The 24266-nt window shown below is 39.8% G+C and overlaps 6 protein-coding genes across 9 annotated transcripts; 2 read left to right on the top strand and 4 right to left on the bottom strand.

Annotated features, from left to right (window-relative positions):
• Positions 1–93: 93 nt before the first annotated feature.
• csgalnact1b (chondroitin sulfate N-acetylgalactosaminyltransferase 1b) lies at positions 94–4087 on the bottom strand. The gene is made up of 8 exons (XM_057355868.1): positions 3996–4087; positions 3142–3602; positions 2318–2534; positions 1701–1802; positions 1432–1610; positions 1123–1211; positions 957–1038; positions 94–423 (listed from the first exon to the last, which is right to left on the bottom strand). The coding sequence occupies exons 1-8, from the start codon at positions 4085–4087 to the stop codon at positions 140–142; spliced, it is 1506 nt and encodes a 501-aa protein (XP_057211851.1). The 3' UTR covers positions 94–139.
• A 1135-nt stretch (positions 4088–5222) lies between these two features.
• Positions 5223–7631, bottom strand: spinb (spindlin b). 2 transcript variants are annotated; one of them, XM_057356167.1, is made up of 5 exons: positions 7529–7631; positions 6625–6701; positions 6486–6534; positions 5934–6415; positions 5223–5829 (listed from the first exon to the last, which is right to left on the bottom strand). In XM_057356167.1, the coding sequence occupies exons 2-5, from the start codon at positions 6692–6694 to the stop codon at positions 5636–5638; spliced, it is 795 nt and encodes a 264-aa protein (XP_057212150.1). In that variant the 5' UTR covers positions 6695–6701; positions 7529–7631; the 3' UTR covers positions 5223–5635. The 2 variants fall into 2 exon arrangements, with proteins under 2 accessions (XP_057212150.1, XP_057212149.1); XM_057356166.1 differs by lacking the exon at positions 7529–7631 and adding an exon at positions 7081–7522.
• Positions 7632–7720: 89 nt separating this feature from the next.
• mfsd14bb (major facilitator superfamily domain containing 14Bb) lies at positions 7721–12488 on the top strand. Of its 2 annotated transcripts, none has more exons than XM_057356162.1 (12): positions 7721–7873; positions 8239–8331; positions 8454–8516; positions 8674–8801; positions 8988–9102; positions 9416–9634; positions 9733–9846; positions 9919–9990; positions 10359–10471; positions 10550–10647; positions 11095–11228; positions 11380–12488. In XM_057356162.1, the coding sequence occupies exons 1-12, from the start codon at positions 7853–7855 to the stop codon at positions 11593–11595; spliced, it is 1386 nt and encodes a 461-aa protein (XP_057212145.1). In that variant the 5' UTR covers positions 7721–7852; the 3' UTR covers positions 11596–12488. The 2 variants fall into 2 exon arrangements, with proteins under 2 accessions (XP_057212145.1, XP_057212144.1); XM_057356161.1 differs by having other exon boundaries at positions 7722–7873; positions 8236–8331; positions 11380–12487.
• Positions 12489–12646: 158 nt separating this feature from the next.
• On the bottom strand, positions 12647–19490 carry lrrc2 (leucine rich repeat containing 2). Its single transcript, XM_057356164.1, has 10 exons — positions 18973–19490; positions 18348–18495; positions 17944–18071; positions 17783–17838; positions 17543–17699; positions 17331–17467; positions 16872–17017; positions 16654–16806; positions 16338–16450; positions 12647–12977 (listed from the first exon to the last, which is right to left on the bottom strand). Exons 2-10 carry the CDS (start codon positions 18485–18487, stop codon positions 12928–12930), a joined length of 1080 nt encoding a protein of 359 aa, XP_057212147.1. The 5' UTR covers positions 18488–18495; positions 18973–19490; the 3' UTR covers positions 12647–12927.
• A 1631-nt stretch (positions 19491–21121) lies between these two features.
• LOC130567785 (protein FAM240B) lies at positions 21122–22570 on the top strand. Of its 2 annotated transcripts, none has more exons than XM_057356169.1 (3): positions 21122–21247; positions 21406–21530; positions 22455–22570. In XM_057356169.1, exons 1-3 carry the CDS (start codon positions 21239–21241, stop codon positions 22549–22551), a joined length of 231 nt encoding a protein of 76 aa, XP_057212152.1. In that variant the 5' UTR covers positions 21122–21238; the 3' UTR covers positions 22552–22570. The 2 variants fall into 2 exon arrangements, with proteins under 2 accessions (XP_057212152.1, XP_057212153.1); XM_057356170.1 differs by having other exon boundaries at positions 21228–21320.
• A 19-nt stretch (positions 22571–22589) lies between these two features.
• Positions 22590–24230, bottom strand: srp19 (signal recognition particle 19). Its single transcript, XM_057356168.1, has 5 exons — positions 24079–24230; positions 23875–23950; positions 23719–23790; positions 23527–23635; positions 22590–23303 (listed from the first exon to the last, which is right to left on the bottom strand). The coding sequence occupies exons 1-5, from the start codon at positions 24114–24116 to the stop codon at positions 23173–23175; spliced, it is 426 nt and encodes a 141-aa protein (XP_057212151.1). The 5' UTR covers positions 24117–24230; the 3' UTR covers positions 22590–23172.
• Between the last annotated feature and the right edge of the window lie 36 nt (positions 24231–24266).

Genomic DNA, 24266 nt, shown 5'->3' on the forward strand with positions numbered 1-24266 from the left:
CCCGCTCATAGACAGCAATGTAACTGATATTCTACGCTTTGAAAGTCACATTACTGTCTATGGGGGGAGTGAATGATGTCTAGGAGAAATAATCGAGATATTAAAGCCATCTCATCTGTGAGAGCTGAAAGCTGTGTCGTCATGTGTTTCTATTGTGTTTGTTGTATTTCTGTAGATGATTGTTGATCTGTTGTTGATAAAGCAGATCTCCCATGTGAGCGAGAGACGCCTCGTTCAGAGCTTTAGAGCACAAACACACTTTAAAAGCATCGGAGGATAAATGTTCAGCACACACAGTCTCAGTCCACATATGAAAGAGTCCTCGTGATGGAGCGCGTATCACCTCCAGACCGCTGTGAAGATATTTTCTGTAGAGATGAAGATCTTCTGCAGCCCTGCCCTTCACATGGGCCTCGAATCCACCTGAACACAAAACAACATGAGAATGATGACGACAACCTCGCACAACAGACCAAGAATCGTTTGAATTCTAATCGATTCCCAGTTTCGATTCCACAGTTGAAGTAAAACATTTAGATTTAAACCTTTATGGTCATTTAGCCTGCTTATTGACTTATTGAAAAAATATCTATATTTATGAGCACTGTTTTGTGTATATACAGTATATATACACATAGAACCATGTTTTTATGATTTATTACAATTTGTATTATTATAGTTGAACTACATCATGGTTAAACTGTTCTAACTATAATGAAAGTATGGTTAATTTGTGGTTCAATGTGGTTTTTAATGGAAACAATATAGTTAAACTATGCTTACTATAGTAAAAACATTGTTCATTTTCACCAGGGCTTTTATTGAGATATCAGCAGATCACGCAACACGTGCACACAGGAATTGATAAGAGGAATATTCAAATTTTAATCTCAAGTATCCAATTCCTATTCCTTTCGATTCCCAACCCTTGTTACCAAACAAAATCACTTCTTTACCTATGTGTGTAAAATCTGATCTGTACTGACACGTCATTCCAAAATCAAAATCCTTCCAGAATCCAGAATCTTTTCTGATCGCCTGGGAATGAAATGACGTGTGTAATTAAATCTTCATTATGACATCATCATTCATTCCTAAAGCTGAATAAACACTCAATCTCACCGGCTGTTCTTCATGGGGAGGAACATGATGACCATAGATGATCTCTGGATTATAGTGGCTGAACATCACAGGATAGAAAACCTTCTTACCTTTCAACACAAATGAACGAAAGAATGGATGGATGAATGAATGAATGCAAAAAGACAATTTTTTGTAGATTGACACATTAATTGTTCACCACAAAAATAGCAATGTACACTAAAAAAGTAAATGTAGGGTCAATTTTTCACTTATTTAAATATGTGTTTATTAATTGTCAACATATGTACAGTTCCCAACCCTCCATTGTTTGTTCATTTTGCTTCATACCTGCTGCTGCGTTCATTCGGCAGGAGTTCAGGAACTCGGCAGTAAAGTGAACATTGAAGTCACAGAAGAAGAAGAGAACATTGCTCTGACTCCACGCGTGAGCTCCGACCTGCAGCCCTCGAGCCCTGGAGAAGTCTTCATTCAGATGAACCAAAGTCAAGTTTCTGTATTTCATCATCCTGTAGAGCAGACGCTGAATGTTTCATCATTCCTCTAACCTGATGAAGTGACGCAGACGTGCTTCATCTACAGAGAAATGTCAATTCTACCTTGATGTTTCATCCAGAATTCTTTTCACTTCGTCCATGTTTTCAGATCCGAACAACACCACGGTAAGATGCGTCTGCTCATCACGACGAAAGCAAACATCACTGAGACACAAGAAGAGAATTTACACGACACACAGTACATGACACGCAAACTCACAGACAGTGTTGGGTGTAACTAGTTACTAAGTCAAGTAAGGGATTACTCTTATTTTGTCTGTAATGTAATTACAGTTACTTCTGAAGTAACTAAACTATAAATACTGTGTGTAATATATGTGTGTGTGCAATAGTGGAATTGACATAAAAATTCAAAGTCTAACTTTAAAATCTGGGCTTTAATGTATAATTCTCACATTTGTATGGTTTGGTCAGTTTATAATAATACTTTATGTAGTTTTATTTAAATGAATTAAAAGAGCCGTTTCATATCTATCCTTGAATCACTTAACTTTTCAAGCTTGTAGGATAAAGAGAGTAATTATACTAATTAAATACTTTTTGGAGAGAGTAAATTGTACAGTAATATAATTACACTATTGAATATGTAATTAGTAACAAGTAATTCATTACTTTTTCAGAGTAACTTGCCCAACACTGCTCGCAGATATCAAACGTACCTGAAATTCTGCATAAATCGTCTGAATGCGTCCAGTTGTTTTGTCAGGGGTAGAATTATGTTAATAAGGATTTGAGAGGCGTCGATGAATTCATCCAGAACTTTGACGAGCGGTGCGAACGGACGAAAGAAGACGAGTCTTCTGAAATCTGGAGAGGTGTTTTCTCTGAATGTAAGATCATACAGCGTTCCTTTATCCCTTTCTGTGCGGAAGATTCCTGTCATATAAAGTGAAGGTTTAATTGACCTTATTAAAGGGGTCATATGACACGGCTAAAATGAATATTACGGTTTGTTTTAGATGTAAAGTACGATTTACACGATCCGTGCATGTTTCTATCTCCTCTTTGCTCCGCCTCTCTGAAACACACAGATGTTTAATAAAGCTCATGGCTCTGAAAAGCGAGGTGTGCTGTGATTGGCCAGTTCACCAGTGCGTAGTGATTGGTGGAATACTGCAAGCGTGTGAGGGAAATGTGACGCCTCTGACCATATTTGGACCATCAGGTTCCTCTTCAATTGTGCTGACAGGTACGCCCACCTTACTTGCGTCTACATTTGGGCGGTCTCAGTCAAATCAGACCACCAGCTGAAGTAGATTTGTGGGGGTGTGGCTACACGAGGTGTTTCAGGCAGGTCTGGGTGAGCATTCGCTTTTACATAGAACGACTCTTTTGTTCCCACACTTTCATTTCTGCAATTATACACGTCTAATACATGCATGAGCGACTTATTACACACCAAAGACACAGAACAACACATGTTCACGCCATATGACCCCTTTAACAAATCTGATTCTGTTCAAGTTATCCACACTCATCTCACCCTCGAAGAAATCTTTCGGAGAGTAAGATGTTCTGTGTCGCGAGTCCCCTGGCTGATGGTCATTCAGCACATGTAAAGCGCTCTCTAACGCTCCGTCCAGCTCGTTCCTGCGGTCCGGACGGAGGGGTCTCTCCACGGGGTGTCGAGCGAGTCCCGTCTCCAGCTGATAGACTCTGTGAAGCGTGAAGCTGTCGAACGGCACTACAGTCAACTCATCAGATACTCCTTTACCTGAAGCGATCTCTGCACTTCTCAGCTGTTTCTGCATGAAGACTTCCAGATCTGAATGAGCTTTTCCATCACTATTCAGTGAGATGATGACAGCGGATCTGTCCCGCAGTTCGTTCTTCAGCCGGGAGATTTCTTTGCTGAGGTTGGTGGTGAACTGAAGGTATTTCTCCTCGTGCCGGTGCAGTAAAGTCTCACATGAGGTTTGAGATGAACGCTGATGTTTATGAGTTCTACAGGACAGACACAACAACAACAGCAGCATAAAACAGGACAGAAGAGCGAGAACAAACCGTCTGCTGAGCGGAGACACGAGGAACCTTCTCCTGAACATGACTGCCTGAAAAAGAAAATGCACCCTTTTAATCGACATTTAGTCAACAACGTGATTTCAACTTTTTTTCAAAACCGTATGAATCGACACAGAACAACTAATAGACAAAAACAGACACACCAACAGTAAGAGAGTCGAATGTTCTGGTATAGAGGTCACTCACTGCCCAACCAATAAAAACACACTTGTAAGCCAAGAGACACGTATGAACATTCACATGTGTTGCCACATACATACAGAATATTTCAGCACACGCTTCTCGTCACAGATTCAAAATCAAACATCTGCTTACCTTGTTCTGTCTGGTCGATTCTGAAGGTAAAGATTGAGTTTATAAGTGTGAGCTGAATGTGAATGTGTTCTCTCACGGTCACCGCCCATCATGTTTATATACGAGCAGCAGGAAAATGTTGCGTGAAAGACCTTCTGTCTGCATGTGAGCTCAGACCAAAACTCAACACAACTCTGAAAACCCAACAGCTGAAAATCATTTCCAGAAACACAGCTGTCTGTTAGGTGTTGTCAGTGATGAGCACAGTCTTCGATCTTACAGTTCTGTCAGGTTCACTCTCCTCAAAAACAATGGACAATTAGCATCTAGTTTAGATTGGCGGTCTGGGCAAAACTCCCTGCAGTCAGCATGAATAAGAGCGCAGCCTTAGGATAAACACAACAGAACAAGCAGATGTCATTAGTTCTTAACATTTAATAACACATAATGTAAAGTGATTGAGATTTAAGAAAAGGAATAACAGTCGAGTCCTGATTGTAAAAGTAATGTGGAGTTTGGGATGGACGGGGGTCATTTGCTTCTGAGCAACGCAATAAACTGCTGTTAGCTGAATGAAATTTAAACGGAAGCTGTGATTGCGTCATATTTCTATAGGATGATGAGTAGGGTAATAAATCATAAAAACATGGTTCTATGTGTATATATACTGTATATACACAAAACAGTGCTCATAAATATAGATATTTTTTTGCAAACAAGTCAATAAGCAGGCTAAATGACCATACAGGTTGATAAATAAATGTTTTACTTCAACTGTGGAATCGAAACTGGGAATCGATAAGAATCGCAATCGATAAGCAGAATCGTAATCGGAATGGATAAAATTCAAACGATTCCCAACCCTAATGATGAGGATCCGCTGATGCGAGCTTGACTCACGTGACCTGCCAGAACGAACACTATATGCTTGATTTATATTAGAAGATATTGTAAGAAGTCCAGAGCTTTATACAAAACCACCGTGATCAGAACATTCATTTACATTTACATTTAGCAGACGCTTTTATCCAAAGTGACTTACAAATGAGGGAAACAATGGAAGCAATTGGAACACCATAAGCACAACAAAAAGCAGAAGAGCAAAAAAAACTGGTCTCTTATAGCCACCACAGTTTACAGAGCTAAGTTAGTTTTTTTACGAGTAGAAAAGAGATAACATTCAAACATGATTCATTAATTGATCTGCTGGAAAAGTGTTTAAAATATAAATAAACCAGACACACAAAAGAGTTTACATTGATTTTATTGTTAAGTATTGCTGAAACACTATTTAACTTTTTACCAGTTGAACACACGTGGTTTCCCAAAGAGGAGTTTTGTAAAACATCACTTCCAGTGTTAAGAGAAATATTTCTCAAAAGTCAGGTAATATTTACACATGAAAAACGGCAAGATCAACTCTTAATATGGAACTTTTTTTTTTAACAAACTACCAAACACATGAGATTCTCCGTCCCTGCAAGAAAGCATAAAGACTGAAAGATCAACTCCATGTTCTTCATCGCATGAATTCCATTAGTCTAGAAATGCTTGGACACAAGTTCACAACAGCGGCACAACCTTTACATACATTCGTAAACAAAATACTTTCATAACAAAAACATTCAGTAGAACACTGAAGAACAGAGATGTCGACAAATTTACGATCCAACCATGTCATAGACGTAGATGTGATAGTCATCATCAAACTTGATGAAGTAAACCGAAGGCTTTGCATGAACCTGCTGGATGATTGTGCCCATCTTCTCTGTGCCATCTTTGTTCGTACACTCCACCTGCTTTCCAACCAGAGTATCAAACACTTCACCCGGCTCTCTGACCTCCGCTGCGTCATCTGATCAAGAGAATCACATTCAATAATAAACATTCTGTTCATAGTGACTCCACGCCATCTCCAGACAAACACGAGGAGAACATCAATGACAGACGAACACACACCTGAATCTGGAAGAATGCGCAGGTCTCCGTCTTTATAATCCTGCATCAGCTGATACATGTACAGCGTGGGGTCCTTCTCATACGTTATGAAGAACCAGGTGGGCATGACGGGGGCTCTGGAGAGCACCAAACCCCTCCACTCATCCTTCGATCCGTCATCCTGTTCAAACATGTGTCCTACCGCCCGGCCCAGCAGTCTGTCCACCAGGAGACTGTCGCCCGCGCGGAACGACTCGATCTGTCCGTCTAACATCTGGAGGTTTTTCACCCTCCCGTCTTTGAAAATCTCGAGGCCGTACACGCAGTCGACAGCTTCATACTTGATGAGATAGAGCGAAGGGTTCACGGGCACCTGGATGAGTACCGTCCCCGTCCACAGAGACACGGGACTATGACCGTCTTCTTTCCATGTGTGTTGGATTCTACAGCCCACGATATTCTCGCGATGAGCGCTGGGATCGACTTCGTGACGCTGTTTGTGCCTGCAGACACGAGATCGCTGGTCAAATCTAGTTTTACATCTTAAAAACTTGTACATGGACGGAGACTCACCTGTGAGAGCTCTTCTTCATCACAGATCGGCCAGACACGACGCCTCGTACTGAAATAATCCACACATGACGTGGCGAGTCCTTTACAGGTTAATTTGATGATGATGATGATAATAATATAAATGATGTAAGTGTTTCACCTTCAGAGTCTTTAGAGCGGTGATGAGTCGAGCGGTGTCCATGTGAGCTCTCCATCATCTCCAAACACATTCAACTCCTGTTTGAATATTAAGTGTGTTGTCATGTGTTACCTAAACGACACATGCATACTCGTGCACAAAAACTACAGGAAAGCGCCAGAGTACACGTATAGATCCATTTATAAATCAAGGTATCACGGTATCTGGCACATCACTGTTGAAAAAAAGCTGCATATGCTGGTTTGGTATGTTTTGATGATGCTGGTTTGACCAGCACGAACCACCAAAACAGCATCAAAACATACCAAACCAGCATATGCAGCTTTTTTTCAACAGGGACATATAATCAGACTCTACACGCGATCACTGTCGGCACACGTGATGAATAAAGTGCTGAAAGATCAAAACAAATGCGAGTTTATAAATGTCGATGATGACGTTTAACGCGGTACTCACTTTGTCTGTGTTCAAACGCGATCACAACACGCGTTACGCGCGCTCACGTGTCCCGCCACGTCACTCTTTTATACTTTAATCTCTTTACATAAACCTCGATCGACGATTCTTATCAATAAAAGACAAACTGATGGATGGAAGAAAAATGAACTTTTCCCGAGAGCGGGTTTCTGACGCGCAGCAAGTGCACGTGCAGGCGGGAGCGCGCCTTAAATCCAGCAATGTTTTTTATGCGCATGCAGTCAGTGAGAGCATTGTTTTTGCTATGCATCCATACTCAACTCGGTCATCTTCACGTTAACTTTGGATTTTTGACGATGATAAAGATCACATAAAAGAAAAAGTATTTCAAGTGTACTCTGAACTACACGGCTGGTTTGTTTTGTGGCGCTTGCCTGATAATCTCATCATGGTAACGTTAAATGGTAAACAAATTGATGCCACTCACCTGCAGCGCCACGTACTAGAAAACATCTGACATAGACGAACTGGAACATACATGTGTTTTCAGCTCTTTTAGAAACCCAAATACGAGACCTTAATTACTATATTATAATTATTTCTTTATTATGTTTAAAAATACTTTCATTTTGAAACCGACTCCCATCAGCCGGAAACAGGAAGTAGATGTTCAGGAATGCGGTGTTGTAAAGTGAAGAGAAGGTTTACGAGGAGCGGTAGGACACTCATATTCATCAGTTGGATTCTCATGAAATGTTATCAGGATGATTGAGATATCGAGCAGAATGTGAATGCGAGGACAGAACACATCATGTTGGACAAATATATCCGCGTGAGTCACGTGAACATACACTCATTTCATCTGGATTTAATCTGACATGTGTTTCAAGTGACGTTAAATTCACGTTAAGCATCGTCACGCGTGTTTCTGATTGCTGACTGCATCTTTGGGTTAATCTTAATTTATATGTATAATGTCCGTTTAAAATTCGTGTAGTTTAGTGTTTGTGTGATTTAAGATGCTGCTGATGTGTTTAGACAAAATTCTGAATAAAAAGTGAATCTGAATAATAAACTGACAACGTTAGAGACCAACTAGCGTCTTTTTTGCTTCTGTCCTTCATCCAGAAAGACGTTTTGAGATGAACACGGTCGAACTCTGTTGTGTGTTTTTGTCTGTCTGTGTTACTCCAGCAGCGCGGTGATGGCCGGGCGAAGGTGACCCATGCTGTGGTGGTGATTTTCCTGGAGTTTTTCGCCTGGGGTCTCCTGACCACACCAATGTTGACAGTGAGTCATTTCACAGATGTGTTATGAGTGGAAGCAGAGCGAGTGGATCTGTTGTGTAAACCTTAAGTTTGAACTCCTTCAGTGAGAAAATGAAAGCTTCACACACCCTTTTATCACTGCAGGTCCTGCGTGAAACCTTTCCACAGCACACGTTTCTCATGAACGGCCTGATTCAGGGTGTGAAGGTAAATCCAGTGCTTTTATTTAGTAACAGAAGGACATTTTCAGTTTTCAGTGTGTTATTTTGTATTGTTTTGATGGTAATGGCTAAATGAACTGTTTTACTTTTGAATATGAAAACAGGATAACTGTGATTGAATGTTGTGTGTGTTGCGTCTGCAGGGTTTTCTGTCGTTCATGAGCGCTCCTCTCATCGGTGCTTTGTCGGATATTTGGGGCAGAAAAAGTTTTCTGTTGCTGACAGTGTTTTTCACCTGTGCCCCAATACCACTCATGAGGATCAGCCCGTGGTGTGTGAGACGTCACATGACTCATGTGATCAGATCTCTGTTTCTGTGTTTTAAAAGGATTTGTTTTTAGATGGATACACAAAATAACTTTCATCACATGACTTATGCTCAATTGTTTTGAACTGTTTTAAGATATTGATTTAACACCTCTGATGTGATATTGATAGTTTTGTCTTGTCCTCACAGGTGTTTTTTTGCTCTGGTGTCAGTGTCTGGACTTTTCTCTGTCACATTTTCTGTTCTATTTGCATACGTGGCTGATATAACAGAAGAGCAGGAAAGAAGCACAGCGTATGGACTGGTAAATAAAAACACGTCTGACATGATGATGACACATCTATATCATGAATATGATTGGCGGTTTCATTTCTCGTGGGGGACTGTTTATACACAAACAGTCCTCGTGTCTCCGTTCCACTGACAGTTAAAATATTCTTAAAAATAAAAGTTCTTTAAATGAATCACTTTTGTGTACATTTTAGTGATTGTTAAATAGTTTTATGTGTAGATATCAGCATTATATCTGTCGTCCTGCTCTCTAAAGATCATTATTTTTTCATCATATCTTTCTGTGTATTGTTTAGCGGCTCACGTCATTATGTTTTTGGTTTTAGGTTTCCGCGACGTTTGCTGCGAGTTTAGTGACGAGTCCTGCGATAGGAGCGTTTGTGTCTGTCAAGTATGGAGACAGTCTGGTGGTTCTTCTCGCCACCATCATCGCAGTGCTGGATATTCTCTTTGTTCTGCTGGTGGTCCCCGAGTCTCTGCCGGAAAAAATGAGATTATCATCTTTGGGTTTTCCTATCTCCTGGGAGCAGGCTGATCCGTTCGCTGTAAGATTTCTTGAGTTTGTGTTTGTTTATATTCTGGTGAGATATGTGCGTCTTGTTTGTAGTTTGTGGTGAAAGTGGCGTTTTGTTTGGTCTCTCAGTCTTTGAGGAAGGTCGGCAAAGACTCCACAGTTCTGCTCATCTGTGTCACAGTTTTCCTCTCGTATCTCCCGGAGGCCGGACAGTATTCCAGCTTTTTCCTCTATCTGGGACAGGTATGTTTGTGAATTTAAGTCTACTCACTGTCCCTTTGAGCTCAAATGTTTTAAACCGTGTTTCTTTTTCAGGTTATAAACTTCTCCTCTGAGGCCATCGCAGGCTTTATCGCAATGGTTGGAATTCTGTCCATCGGTGCACAGGTGACATAAATTAATTCAACACGACACAAAAAATGTTTAGATTCATAGAGACTGTGATGTTATATTAAAGCAATAAGCCGTATGAAGCAGTGGGTTACAGTGCATTTTATAACAGCTAAGGGCGTTGTGGCACGAGTCATTAAAACCCCATTAGCTGTTATAAAATGCACAGGGCTTATTGCTTTTATAAAACAGTTATTTCACATGCATAGCCAGGTTTCATAAAATAAAGTAAATAAAATGATATTTAGGCTGTGTAATGCTGTCGGCCGTTATAAATCGGGGTATTTTATAACGGCTTAGAACTCGGCTCAGCCAATCAGAATCAAGGAGCAGAACTGACCGTTTTATGATACTTTTCTTTGCAGACGTTACTTTTACGTGTCCTGATGAGGAAGATCGGAAATAAGAACACAGTGTTATTGGGTTTGGGATTTCAGCTGTTCCAGCTGGCCTGGTACGGCTTCGGCTCAGAACCATGGTGAGATTTCACACGCTGTTCTTCGTTCACTTTCTTCTGCAGTCCATGTCTGAAACGACCACTGTTTCTCTCCGGCAGGATGATGTGGGCCGCCGGGGCGATCGCAGCCTTGTCCAGCATCAGCTTTCCTGCGGTGAGCACGCTGGTGTCAAGCTGCACGGATCGTGACCAGCAGGGTGAGAATCAAACCGCAACAACAGCACACGGCTGCTCACTGTGCGTTCAAACCGCCGCCGCCGAGAGCGTCAGAAATCGCTCTGGCCGCCCTGCCAACAACGCTGTAGAAAGATTTGTGAACGCTCTGACGTATGTGGTCGGAACCAAAGTTTACAGGGCTGCGTTCTCTGGAATCCTCTCAAGCGGTGGACTTCTACGTTCCGATTGGGTGCTGCTGAACCGCGTCATAGCTCATTACCATAAAGTTGACCTGATTTCAACTCCCCTCAATGCCCAAGACACGACGCTGCTCGCTGCCGACTCACATTGAAAATGAATGACTTCCGGCCACTTTGACGCTCTCGACGGCAACGGTGTGAACGCACAGTTACAGAAGATCAGACAGAATCTGAAGATTCGTGCAGTTCGTTTGTCTCTTAAGCTCGTGATGTTTGTGGTGTTTGCAGGCGCCGTTCAGGGAATGGTCACAGGAATTCGTGGTCTTTGTAACGGACTCGGTCCGGCTATGTTTGGATTCATATTCTTCCTCTTTAATGTGGAACTCCTCGAGCCGAACCACGTCACATCTGACACTGAGAAGGTGAGAGACGCTGTTAAACTACGTTTGGTGCGGTGTCATCAGACCCTAAAACTTTCCTTCATCTGTTCATCGTATGATGTAATTCTGCAGTACTGCATGGAAAACAAATGTAGACTGCAGTCATTCTTAAATGAACCGTTCTATCTTGCAGAAGTCTGTTATTCCGGGTCCGCCCTTTCTGTTCGGTGCGTGTACGGTTGTGTTGGCTCTGCTGGTGGCCGTCTTCATTCCCACACAGCACACATCAGAGGTGAAGACCTGCAGCACTCGAGTCACCACTGAACCCGTAATCGGCATCCCGGTGACGAGTTCAGTTCCTGTGAGCGACGAGGACAACGAGCCTCTCTTACAGGACAGCAGCTTATAATCTACACAAGCTTTTTATCCTAAACGTCTTCTTTTAATTCCTGATAGAGAACGTGCCTTCTTCGTATTTTGGCATATTGACACGTACATGCTGCTGTGCATCTGAATGTAAAGCGTCGTCGGCTTTCAATATATTCACTAGACCTTTGACCTCAGAACGTCTACAGAATGCAATAATAATGTGATGTGGCAGATTCACATTCATCTGTTAGTTGAGTTAAGAGAATAAACTGCACAGAATGTCTAATAGTCCTTGGGTCAGCGCAGCAGCTTTGATAGATGATGTCATTCATCAGATCACCAGCCGTTTAACACCCGTCTCTGCAGTCGTTGATGTCATCATGACGGAGACCCTTAAAGATCAGTCCAGTTCATTTGATCTTTTCTTCCCAGCCGTTCTAAACGGACTCACTTGCCTTTTTTATGTGCTTACTTGAGTAGAATGGCTTTTTAAATGAATGGTCAAACGAGTTTCACTTTTATTACACACAAGAACTGAATGAAGTCATATCTCCAGCAATAACAGCCGTACGTCTGAATGAATCGCATGTTCTGTCTGTTATCACAGGTGTTTTTAACACAGCGAGGAGCTTTGAAATCATTTGGGCACTGATTCTTATTATTATTCATACTTGAAGATGAGTCGTGAGTGTATTCATGCAGTCGTTCTTGTGGTACATGTGTTTTTTTAATTGAACTGCACTTTGTTTTATGTTACACATGCCATTCCTCATGTCTGAGCAGGCCTTCTGTAAATTGACGCTCATTGGTTCATATTGATGCGTTTGTTCAATGAACACTGCAGTCAGTTTTTTTTATTACAAGCCTTTGCAGATTTATTCATTGATCTATGTTTCAATAAACAAAATCATATCCCATTATCGACATGTGACACTTATTTTGACCCCAATGTTTAAATATTGTCACATTGAGACTCAAACGTTACTCGTTTTTTTGGGGGGGGAGGTTTTACATGTTGTGTTTGTTGAATACAAGAAGGCAAAATACATAAAGGTTTAATTAGAATGAAGTGCGGGTATTTTATATCTTATATAACATTTTGTAAAACAAATGTACAGGAATAAGTTAAATCATTGACACCCATTACATCATAAGTCAAACAGGTACTAGATTTTATCGTCATGCTGTGAAACAACCGTGTTTGGTCACAAACACACAAAATAAACTAGATTTGCACAATCACGGTGTGAATTTCAGTGCAACCTTGCGTCTATGTTTCCAAAACACTCGGAATGAGAAAATAAAACCGAATCATTCAAGACTGAAGAAACTTTATACTGCTGAGGACACAAAACTGCTGAATGAGATTTTCCTACAGAAGACAGCTCAGGGACACTTTTGTTGTGTATATTGGTAGAGTCTCTGAAAAAAAACTAAATATCAATATCTGCATGATTTAATACAAACTGTATATGGTTAAGACAGCTCATTTACAAATGAAGAATGAAGCTAAATGACTCTTTCTTGAACCTTAACCCACAGGAAGAGGACTTCAGGTATTTCAGTCAATTATTAATTTATTTATTTTAAAAATGGCTATTTATTACCTGAAATGTTTTTATTTTTTAATACTTGGAAAAATAAGACATTTAAACAGGATTTGAATAGCATTTTTATCCACATATTGTATATTAAAGTCACCGTGAAACAGAAGTTGCGATTGACTTCTTTCCCGTATCGCAGTGGTGTAAAGTATTGGAGTAAATGTACTTAGTTACTTTACTTAAGTATCTTTTTGGCTACTTTGTAGTTGTACTGAGTATTAAAGATATTAGCAACTTTTACTCTCTACTTAACTACATTTTTGAACAAGTATATGTACTCTTTACTCCACTACATTTGTAATGACTAATGCAGTTACACATTACATTTTGCATGGCACCTATCTTATAATTAATATTGCCATTTACAGGGTAATGAAGGTACTACAATCTTGTGGATTTTGCTCTAACTTACAAAAACTTGTCAACATGGCTTCTTTATATGAATATGAGTGCAGTATCAGGTAGATGTCAATCGCTGGCGGTTTACACACGGTTAGCCCTTACCCGCTATTTCTACAGTAATATATTGGCAACACTGTTGCCAGCTAGTTACTGTAGGTCACACATCTACAAAAGCTCTTATTTTTAAAACTAACTCTTCCTAAATGTGCTCTAAACATGTTTGCTCAAAATTTGACCATGTGGTGGGACTATTGCCATGAAGTGATGTAAACCAGTAAAAAGAATGTATAGTATTTCAATTTTCAAAAGTGCTCTCACACTATATAGACAAAATATTAACCTATAGAATGAGTCGGACACAGAGAAATGAACAATCCACATATGAATCTCAACAATGGTGACAATCAACTGAACAGCTTCATGCTGCAATGCATGCTGGGTACATAGTACAAAACTCATTCATGATTGTTTGTCACCATTGATGAGGTTTGTATGTCAAGTGTCTAACTGTGTCTCAATTGCAAAGAAAGATTTTCTGACAGAGATCTTTCCATTATAACATGTAATCACTTTACCAAACATATCTTAATAAATCTTAAATGCTATATTATTATTATTTAATGATTGAATTCTTTCAGATGTATCTTCAGTTACTAAGCAAACATAAAGTTGCGGTTCCTGTAAAGTCCCTTTCAGTGTTATTGTATAAGTGTACATTTTAAAGCTACAAGAAAGTCAAAGAGTCCAACCAAAGCAAACACTGATCGCCATAATGGTGACTTAAAACATAATTGAACCACTATGAACTCGAGTTAAATCTCAATAAGATCTTACACAGATGACAGAAATAAAGTGAAAGTGGTGTCTGTAATATGTGAAGATGTTATTGATGTTTGTGTTTAATTCTCCTCTGGTGAAATCTTGACAGATTTATTGTGTTCATCTGTTATTTACACTTGTTCATCTAAGACTGTGTGACTTAAGTGCGTTAATAGATTCTTTATAATGTATCTTCAAACAGCCATTGCAGTAGTTTACTGTAAAACACCTACAGTAACTAGCAGGCAACAGTGTTGCCAATACAGTATATTACTGTAGAAATGGCAGGTAAGGGCTAACAGTGTATGTGAAATGAGGACATGACTGCAGCTGGCCATGAGGCCCAAACCAGCATGTCCAGTGCAAAAAGGCTTTGACTTTTTGATTTTACTTAACATTACTTTATTTATCTGTTATATTGAAGAGACCTTTTGAAGGAGTTTGGTTTACTTATGAGCAGTTGAGCTTAAATGAGACTTAGGGTGTTTGTAATAGACGTACAGTAGGTTATGGTGTCGGCCATGATTTGTTGCAATTTTGAGGTGTTCAGTCTTATTATGATTTAAGAAAATAAATGCGATTGCTCTCCTCACGAATCGACTGTTTCTTGTTTTTCACTGACATGTCTCTTAAGTGTTGAGGACTAGTGCTGCTTTGAGCCTACATTCAGTATGAGTAAAATACTCAAGTACTGTTCAAATCAGATACTCGAAGACTTTTACTCAAGTCGTTTTGAAATTGGTGACTTGTAACTTGTAATGGAGTAATTTTCACTGCAAGGTATCTGTACTTTTACTTAAGTATGGTTTTCAGGTACTCTTTACACCTCTGCCGTATCGTGACGTGTATCCGAGTGAAACCAAATAGCTACTAACAATCAAATGAACAAAAAAAATGACAAGTTGTTAAAATTTATGGAGACGTTTTTTTCAATTTAATATCCCGCATGTTTTTATCATACAGTGTTTCTATGTATGCTCCTTTCATTCTTTTCTTCTTTGTATTTAGAATTTCTCCATAGGAAGAAGAAATACATGTTTTTTTCCTGTTTGTTTTCCTCTTTGTATGGTCCTTTGTTGGATCTGTTTAATATTGTAATTTTCAAGATCTCCAATAAAAAAAAGTAACAATCAAATGTAGGGGGGTGCTTTATTTTGCCCTTCCCGCTTTGATTGGTTTGTTACAAGTTGGGCCTGGGGGGGAGGGGCTAAAAATGCCTGGCCATTGGACGGTCAGTCTAGTCCTACCCAGAGCCATTGAGAGAGAGAGAGAGAGAGAGAGTTATGCCAACGGAAGTCCAAAACGCTGGAGCGTCACATGATTCATGGGGCCTTCAGATAGTTCCAGCAGGAAGTTATGTTTTCTCTTTAAATGCTTTATTTATTTCATTTTTTTATTCTTTAAACGGCTTCCGACTTTAAATGGGTTAGAAGTTTACCTCAGTTGGTCTGTTTAGTCGCAGATCCATGCGTAGCTAGTAACTTCCGGGAACTATTGAGAGCCTCCATGAACCGCCATTGCTGTGAAAAAACTGTTCCATTGGAGTCAACGGAGTTGACGCGACTCTCTCTATCAATGGCTCTGGTCCTACCTCTTTTTTTGTTGCTGACGTCATGTGGTGAAGAGTTGTTGTTGAGAGGAGGAGAGGAGCTTAATGTTTTTGATTAAAGATTACAAGTGCAAATTAATTAAAAAAAAGAATGGTGTGCACGTATAAATAATTTATAATTATCACTACAACACTGTGTAAAACACTTAGAAATTTCCTGTTTAATTTCATGGTGACTTTAGGTACATTGAAGGATTCTGGGAAATAAAGTGTATAATATTTTTTAAATCTTTTTAGATAAATACAAATGATATTAAGTCTATCAATAATATTTATTATTGAATTGAATTCAATTTCTGCGAATGGCTCGCGCAGCGGCGTGATGACGTCATCGCTCAGGTGACTCACCTCTGTCCTCGAGAGATTGCAGGTATGTGTTCATGAATTCTCTGTCGCGTTCGTCCGTTACAGTTTCATCTTCATCGTCAGTGTGTATGGGATTGTCATATAATCGGACTAATTTGAAATACAAAGTCACGTGTTAGACTGACTCTGGATCAGCGGACAGACAGCGACATGTACTAAAAATACGACCCAAACACTGACAATTAAACATGTTTAAAACTTGTGTAGAAGAGAAATAAACGCGGTTTACAGAGACTTCAAAGATATTGTGAAGAGAGACATTTCAAATCTCATTCTGGTTTGTTTTTGATGCTCGTACTTGATCTGAGGGTCGTCCGCGAATTTGGAGGGGATGCTGATGAGCTCATCTGCGCTCAGCACCAGCATCTTCAGATGTGTGATGTTGCTCATGGACAGAGGGATGTGTTTGATCTTGTTCTTGTGTAGGAACACCGTCTCTAAAGCTTCAATCCTAAAACACAAGTGCACTTATATCACGTGTTATATCTGCTTTACATGAGAACGACACACACACACCTGTCCATGTCTTCAGGCAGATCCTTGAGTCTGTTGTTACTCATATCCAAACATTTCAGAGCGTCCATGCGGAGGACACAGATGGGAATGCTGGCAAATTGATTTTCTGACAAGTCCAAATGCTTCAGTTTTTTCAAATTCCTCAGCTGAAACAAAACATACAGAACCAAAATCAATGTGATGTAGTGTTAGATGTACTTCTTTAGAGGCAAACGTTTCAACACGCCTGCTGCTCTTTGTTTTGGATTATTTTTCACATTTAAGAATAAAGTCATCAGTAGCACATGAAATATCGGTAAAATATGCAGAGCTCTAAAAACTCATTCTCATATATGATTTATTAATGATAAATCATTTATTTTTGTCTACAAAACTCATTTCTTGCATTTAAATAAAAGGGTTCTCAATCATTCACGTGTGTTCAAACGTTTGACTGCATGTTTCCTTCTTTTTTCTTACCTCAAATGGTAACTCTTCTAGTTTGAAGTTTGCCGTCATTTCTAATCGCTCCAGATTCTCACAGTCTCCCAGTTCAGGTGGAATATTGGATAATTTATTATAATTTACGTTTAATTCTCTTAAGCTGATGAGTTTTCCTGTTATAAAAGAGACAGGTTGAAGGACTGTAGTGATTAATGTGATGTTTTACACAGGTCTGATGTGATTCTGACCGATCTCAACAGGAATCTTTGTCAGGCCGTTCCTCGGGACGTCCAGCACACGCAGATCCACGAACGCCTGGATGTAAGCGGGAATCTCGGGAATCCTTGTTTCACGGATGTGCCATTCCTTCAGGTAAGTCATATACTGAAGATCTTCTGGTAACTTCTGTACAATCACAATAAAACGCTGCGTGTGTAAGACAGGAGGAAATCATTTCTCATAAAAAATAGGATTTTAGAAATATTTACCATCCATTTCTTTCCAGTCAACTCAAAAATAAACTTTCTGTTCTCTTCTTCTTTATCTGCACGAGACAAACCCTCAATAATTACAACTGTTTAGATACAGAGATGTTGATTTTCTACTTTATTGGTTTATTTTCAGATTGTGTGTTTATGTTGTTAAATACCTTTATTAATTGTAGGCAGAATGTTGAGTTGTGCGAGAGCAGATCTCTCCAGATAACACTGAAGCGTCTCCACCTCAACCCTCTTTAACTTTCTGCATGCGATGCGATACTGCCACTGTTCATTCACCCTGAAAACACACGCCCGCGCGCACACACACACACACACACACACACACGCACGCACACACACACACACACACACACACGTGTGATATGAAAGAGAAATCTCTTTTACTGATGTGACATGTTGAGTACAGGTTGGATGTTGAATATAAATGGCTGGTAAAGTCTCTCGGTGAGACGAAGTGTTCGGTGTTTTTCAGTCTCTGACACAAATGAATGAAGATCAGATATCGAGGGTTTTATCAGAGGAGGTGTTTTGTGTTTTTATGGAATCTTCTCACTTGGCCAGAGCACTTTTGCTGAGTCGCTCTTCTTCTTTCTTCTGCCTCTGTCTGTGTTTTTTCACCCGGCCCTCCCACAGTTCTCGGATCAGTGAGAGATGGTAAACAGGAATGTCAATGCCGATCCGGTCTGTTCTCATGTTGGATGCTAAAGAACAAATGTAACCACAATAAAAACGAAATTCAATTACATTTAATGATGTTCTGATCAGATATGAAACTGCATATTTATACAATATTACAGCAATAACGCTTTTTAGGTGACGGGTTTCTTGCTAATGAACATGCCGAAAAGCCCATTTTGTTCCTAAAATACTGTTCACGAAACTAGACAAATGTCAAATGAACTGCACAAATAAAGTCCAGACTTAATGTAGTTGATCTTTGGTGACTCCAAAAACTAATACAGTAACGTGATGTGATTTTGTGATTATGATTGAAATCCCTCACACAACAGCCCTGAGGATGTTGCAGCACTTGTCTGCCGTATGACTCCATCGATGTGACCTCAAACTAATGAAGAGTCACCAAGTTACCAAAGCCAAACGTGACGAATGATCAACATTCTACATTCAGTTGATTTCTCCAGTGATTGGTGATTTATATAGGAGTAAAATGTTCGTACCTGTCAGAAGGTCTGTGTTACACGCCGGCTCCAGACTCGTGTTTACAGCTCATGTCTATTTAGGATTCTGTATGAGCGAGCTGCTATTTTTACCGTGTGAGATATGAGCGGTCATGCCACCGACCGTCTGCTTTGTGTTTACAGTTTTACACATGATCATCCAGAAATGACACAGAAACTTTCAACAGCGCTGAAAACAGACACACTTGTCGCCCTTTACACCACACTGAGCTGTATTTAGTTATGAAAGAGAAGCTTTTGTCCTTTAAATGAACTGTGACCTTTAGCTCAAGGGTCGTGAGTGACCTCTCAGATATATCAACCTCTTTAGTTTTTACACACACAGCTCGTGTTTCACAGATACACACGTGTGTAACATCAGATGTTGTGTGTTTGTGACATCAAAACTATTCAGAGATTTCATGTTTAAACGGAGACATAAAGCAATATACAGTCAGGTCAATATTCTATTCAAAAGTCACTGAACACCTCAAATCTAAAATGTACTGTATGTTTGTACGACAATATGTTTTATCTAATATTTTGTATTTTCATGGAATTTTACGTTTTATGTAATATTTATGCAATAACTTTTAAACTTATTTAAAAATATATACTTTTCTAAAATGATTATTTTATTGTTGAAGGCAGATTAATCAAATATTTAGAATCCCTTGTAAATGCCATCTGGTGGGAGTGAAGTTGTACAAACATGTGTAATGTCATTGTGTAACCACTAGATGTCTACATAACTCTCTGTCTCTTTCTCTCTCTAACACACCTAGCACAACATTTCAAAACATATTTTTCAATCAGATGAAAGAAGATCATTAAGTCACACACTTCATTTCATGTGTCTGTAGACGCAGAGTGCAGTGCAGCATATATTGTCATGTAGCTGTCCCAAACAAACAATCATTTATCAACTTTTCGGAGTTAAAAGTCAGACTTGTTTATTCTCATTATGGGTAACAGCCCCTAAACCTTTGTATATCCCGGTGGGGACCTAAACCTGAATACACACCAACACATGGGGACTCGTGTCACTGTGGGGACCAAAACTGAGGTCCTCATGGGCACAAAAGCTTATAAATTGTACAGAACAATAGGGGATAAAATATACAGTTTGTACAGTATAAAAAACATTACGCCTATGGACTGTCCCCACGGAGATAATAAACCAGACATGTGTGTGTTTCTGTTTACTCATCTCGTGTTAGTGACATCAGAGATCAACATTGTGTCAGACTTGATGTGATGCAAGCGTAAGACACTAATATGATTGTGAGTGATGTGAAGTGATGAGTTGACAGTAGCTTTAGGATTTAATGAAGTTGACACGACGCTGAGACTGGCTTTATCAAATATCATGAATGCAGGTCGAAAAACCAGCGTTTGTTTTTTCAAGCGTTGACTGGACAGTGTCTGTGCAGCTGTGGCGGATGTCTTATTCAGCATTAGCATCTTATAACATCATTACACTCGGCCCTGAAGACCAAAATAGAGCTCCTGCGGGGCCGCTTAATACCCCGAGCTCAGGCTAAATCACGGCCCGCACAACTGAAATGTCACACTTGTGTGATGGGCTTTGTATCACACCCAGATTCTCCAGATACATTTGGCCTTGTGTAAAAGGGCATGAAAATGCGCTGGTGTTAATGTGATGTCATGTATCTGAACAATACATCACACACACGTTCTCATCTGAGCCGACGAGCAAACCATTCATCCCAGAGAAATGTCTTTTTTTAAAGTGTCATTTAATGATTCAAAGTGCTTTACACGGACATGATGAGGAGAAAAATAAAGATGCAAAGCATTACAGAACACAAAGAAGAATAAGGAAATACAGCTTTATTATGTATATGACCTGGCAGGTTGCGAATGTGCTGTAAGTGTTTCTTCGTAAGCGTGTGACTGTGTTTTTGAGACACGTGTTTTAATGCGTCTGTCACTTGACGATTAGAGAGGTTATTTTTAATCCAATGCTCCTTTACAACATATGCAAAATGTTTTCCATCTTAAAAATAAATACTTCACATCATCTATTGTTTTCATTCCGGCATCAGGTGTGAAAGTGTATTTCTGCAACTGAAGGTGAATGTGGTGTGCTGACACCGACATTCATTAGTTGATAATGAGGATCATCAGCTTCTGATGTATCATGAGTCTCAAACATGTGCCGCCGCCGCTGAAGTGAAGATGAGGAGGGGCTGAAAAGCATCACCGATGACACGTCTGTCATACTGAAATAAAGACTCGCCGCATGTGTGAGGTCAGTCACAACACGTCACCGCTGCGCGTGTCATGCGTGTTCTTCAAAGATCTGACGCTCGGATCAGAATCAGGTCCTGGATGTGCAAACGCTGTAGAATCTGTTTCCATTAGACGATGAAGGTTTTTACTGATCTCATCTGTGTGTTCTCTTCACAGAAAATGAGTTCTGCTCTGATTCATGACAAGTTATTCATCAAGACGTTCTGGGAGCAGAAGATCGTTCATCACAATCACATGACAGAAACTGAAGAAGAGAGGATGAAGAACAGCTCTCTCACCAAGTGAGTTTAATCTTCTTCACTTAACATTAAAGATCAGGGTAACAATGAGTGTGACAGACTTACAGTAGAATAACGTCATACGAGTCTGCTGCTCTTCTCAGTTTTTTATTCCCATTTTATAATTGATAACATTATCGTATGTGACCTTTAATTGAGTTTTTTTTGTCTTCTAAAACTAAATATAAAAGAACAGTTTAATTGGTTCTGTTGAGCTTCAGAAAGCTGCTGACAAAAACAAGCGTCTGTTTGTGATTCACTGAACTGATCTCACGCTCTTAAAATACACCAACAATGTCAGACACGATGCAACACATTTTTCTTAAATTGTAAGATTATAAGTGAACTATTTAAGAAAAAACGATTCATTTACAAACGTACTTCATTTACACAAACCAATTAATAGTGTTTGTTTGCAACAACTTTCATTTTTCTTCTTCCACACAATTTTCAATTCAAATTGCATCTTAAAAATCATTAAGATTAAAGTTGAAAAATCTTCTATTGACAGAATGTTCAACATTTTTAAATGTAACCGACAGTGATGAAGCGTATGATGACATATTGATTTGCGATTAGCCTTGTGTTTTTCGCCTTTATTTAACCATCACAAGTTTTGTTCTGCACAGACAGCATCGCATTGAGTGTTGATTTTCACACACGGCCGACAGAAGTAATTATTTGTCATTATTATATCCTTAAGGACACGATCTGAATATAGCTTACACAGAACCAAAGACAAAAAACCCCACTGTGCTCCTGCTGCCTAACAAACTCATTTCTTTCCTGGGGGAGATACAAATCTGGTTACTGGTTTTTATTATTACTGTGAATGTTAATGTAATAGTTTGAAATGCTACGAGTGCATAAATTCAGGCTGTGAGCTTACTGAAGGATTTCACGGTGTTCTTCCAACCGTGATTTCAGGCTTCGTGACGAGTGGCTGAAGAGACTGGAGAGCCGGACGAAACATCTGAAGAATTTTGGCGACAACCGAGGCCCAAATTTATCATCCGTCTCATGAACAGACCCACTGTCCACCTGATGAACTCAATAAAGACACATGATATTCACTCCGGTCTGATTCTCTTTATTTCACGTCCAGTTTGTTTATCCTTCATTAGCACACAGATGGAAAGCAACAAAAGCTGTAATGGAGAATGAATCTTCTGCACTGAACAGGTGCTGTGAAGGACATGAGCCGCTATTTCACAGCATGTTACAGGAGTGTGAAAACACTGATCCTCCAGCAGAGAGACTTAAAACTGACACGTCTGCTGAAAGCTGCGACCCGTGAACGTATGACACGCTCTGTCAGCGGCCGTTTAAACATAATCCACCCTTTAACTGAAATAACCAACATCATCATCTCTCTACAGCTTAGATCATAAAATACTCATAACTTAATTCACTGATGTACAACGTTCAGTTCCACCAGAGGCCACTCACTGTGCAAACAAACCCAAGTGTTTATCATGAAGACATCATGCCTTAAATTCTGCGCTGAAGAGAGTCCAACAAACATGACAAAATATTCATCCGTTAAACAAAAGAGGAACCAACACGACTGGGTCAAAAGATCTCGAGTCATTTCCAAACTCCCAAAACCTTCAAGCTTTTCTCACCCGAAGAGATCTTTCGTCATCTACTTCTTCTTCTTCTTTCCTTTCTTCCCTGCATCTCCCTGCTGTGATCCAGCGTCAGCTCCTCCGCTCTTCTGCGATCTGATCTTCAGTTTGGGAATCATCTCAGCAACATAAAACATCACGTCTTTCTCTGAAAACACACAGATGAGTCACGTTACATCAGCTCGATGTGAAATGTCAGTATGTGTGTTGTGTTGTGTTTGATCTGAATTCAGTCGGTTCATTAACACGCTAAACACATCGGCAAGACTTAAAGGTTTAAATGACAGAAATTCAAGAATCGGCTTTTTTATTTTCCAAATGATGCGTTTACGTGAAGAACACTGAATCTAACAGCTCATCTAGTTACTTACTAGATGAAAATTTGTCTTGACACAAACTTCCATCTTCGAGTTTTAGTTGCACCCGCACACGTCCTCTAAACTGAACGTCTCTGTTCCATTCTCTGGGATACATCTTGTTCTGTGGAGGAAAATCCTCAAGTCATCTTCTCACAGTTTCACAATGTAACGTTACAGACCAGCACATCAATAAAACCTCCAAACCTCCACCAGAACATTGAGACCAGCTGCCGTCAGCACATCTCGAATCTCAGCGCATGAAGGATTTTCCACCGCCTAAACAAACACATCACACAATATAACACACAAACAATTCACTTCAATCACACACAAACTCGTCTAAATGATATAACACTTTACTTTCTCCACGGGGATTCTCCTGCCTTCTGCTAAAGTCTTTTTGTTGTTGATGTAAGACGGATAAATGCACAGAAACCTGATGGAGAAACACAACATGAATGATTAACGTTAAGTTACTGTGGTGGGTTTTTTTCTCGTTTGTGTTTTTCTGCGTGAGCGACATTCACGTGTTTGTGTTTGAGGGAAGACGCACGTGACACTCACCTCTCTTTATCCGCCGGGTTTGTCGTTAAATGCGACATTTCATTAGTTGATCTCTGTTTTTCTGCAGTTATAAACACACGTCGTTGCTTGTGGAAGATTTCAGATGAAAATGAATGACGAGTGTAACTTCTTCTGTGACGTCACGTCCGGCAGAGGCGTTTACTTCCGCTCGTAAGGTGTGACGTGGC

This window comes from Triplophysa rosa, linkage group LG17 (assembly GCF_024868665.1).
Source record: "Triplophysa rosa linkage group LG17, Trosa_1v2, whole genome shotgun sequence".
Lineage (NCBI taxonomy): Eukaryota > Metazoa > Chordata > Actinopteri > Cypriniformes > Nemacheilidae > Triplophysa > Triplophysa rosa.

Excerpts from the sequence above, each read along its gene's own strand:
- mfsd14bb (XM_057356161.1), top strand. The coding sequence starts at position 7,853 with ATGTTGGACAAATATATCCGC. Across the intron at positions 9,635-9,732 it reads AGCAGGCTGATCCGTTCGCT|TCTTTGAGGAAGGTCGGCAA; the intron begins GTAAGATTTCTT and ends TTGGTCTCTCAG. Across the intron at positions 10,472-10,549 it reads GGCTTCGGCTCAGAACCATG|GATGATGTGGGCCGCCGGGG; the intron begins GTGAGATTTCAC and ends TCTCTCCGGCAG.
- LOC130567785 (XM_057356169.1), top strand. Across the intron at positions 21,531-22,454 it reads AAGAACAGCTCTCTCACCAA|GCTTCGTGACGAGTGGCTGA; the intron begins GTGAGTTTAATC and ends CCGTGATTTCAG.
- srp19 (XM_057356168.1), bottom strand. The coding sequence starts at position 24,116 with ATGTCGCATTTAACGACAAACCCGGCGGATAAAGAGAG. Across the intron at positions 23,791-23,874 it reads GGAGAATCCCCGTGGAGAAA|GCGGTGGAAAATCCTTCATG; the intron begins GTAAAGTGTTAT and ends GTGTTTGTTTAG. Across the intron at positions 23,636-23,718 it reads GTCTCAATGTTCTGGTGGAG|AACAAGATGTATCCCAGAGA; the intron begins GTTTGGAGGTTT and ends TTTCCTCCACAG.
- spinb (XM_057356167.1), bottom strand. The coding sequence starts at position 6,694 with ATGTGTTTGGAGATGATGGAGAGCTCACATGGACACCGCTCGACTCAT. Across the intron at positions 6,416-6,485 it reads ATGAAGAAGAGCTCTCACAG|GCACAAACAGCGTCACGAAG; the intron begins GTGAGTCTCCGT and ends TCGTGTCTGCAG. Across the intron at positions 5,830-5,933 it reads GCGCATTCTTCCAGATTCAG|ATGACGCAGCGGAGGTCAGA; the intron begins GTGTGTGTTCGT and ends TCTCTTGATCAG.
- csgalnact1b (XM_057355868.1), bottom strand. The coding sequence starts at position 4,087 with ATGATGGGCGGTGACCGTGAGAGAACACATTCACATTCAGCTCACACT. Across the intron at positions 2,535-3,141 it reads TCCGAAAGATTTCTTCGAGG|GAATCTTCCGCACAGAAAGG; the intron begins GTGAGATGAGTG and ends TTTATATGACAG. Across the intron at positions 1,039-1,122 it reads CTCCCCATGAAGAACAGCCG|GCGATCAGAAAAGATTCTGG; the intron begins GTGAGATTGAGT and ends TTTCATTCCCAG.
- lrrc2 (XM_057356164.1), bottom strand. The coding sequence starts at position 18,487 with ATGAGAACAGACCGGATCGGCATTGACATTCCTGTTTACCATCTCTCA. Across the intron at positions 17,700-17,782 it reads TGACTGGAAAGAAATGGATG|AAGTTACCAGAAGATCTTCA; the intron begins GTAAATATTTCT and ends GTGATTGTACAG. Across the intron at positions 17,018-17,330 it reads TAGAAGAGTTACCATTTGAG|CTGAGGAATTTGAAAAAACT; the intron begins GTAAGAAAAAAG and ends GTTTTGTTTCAG.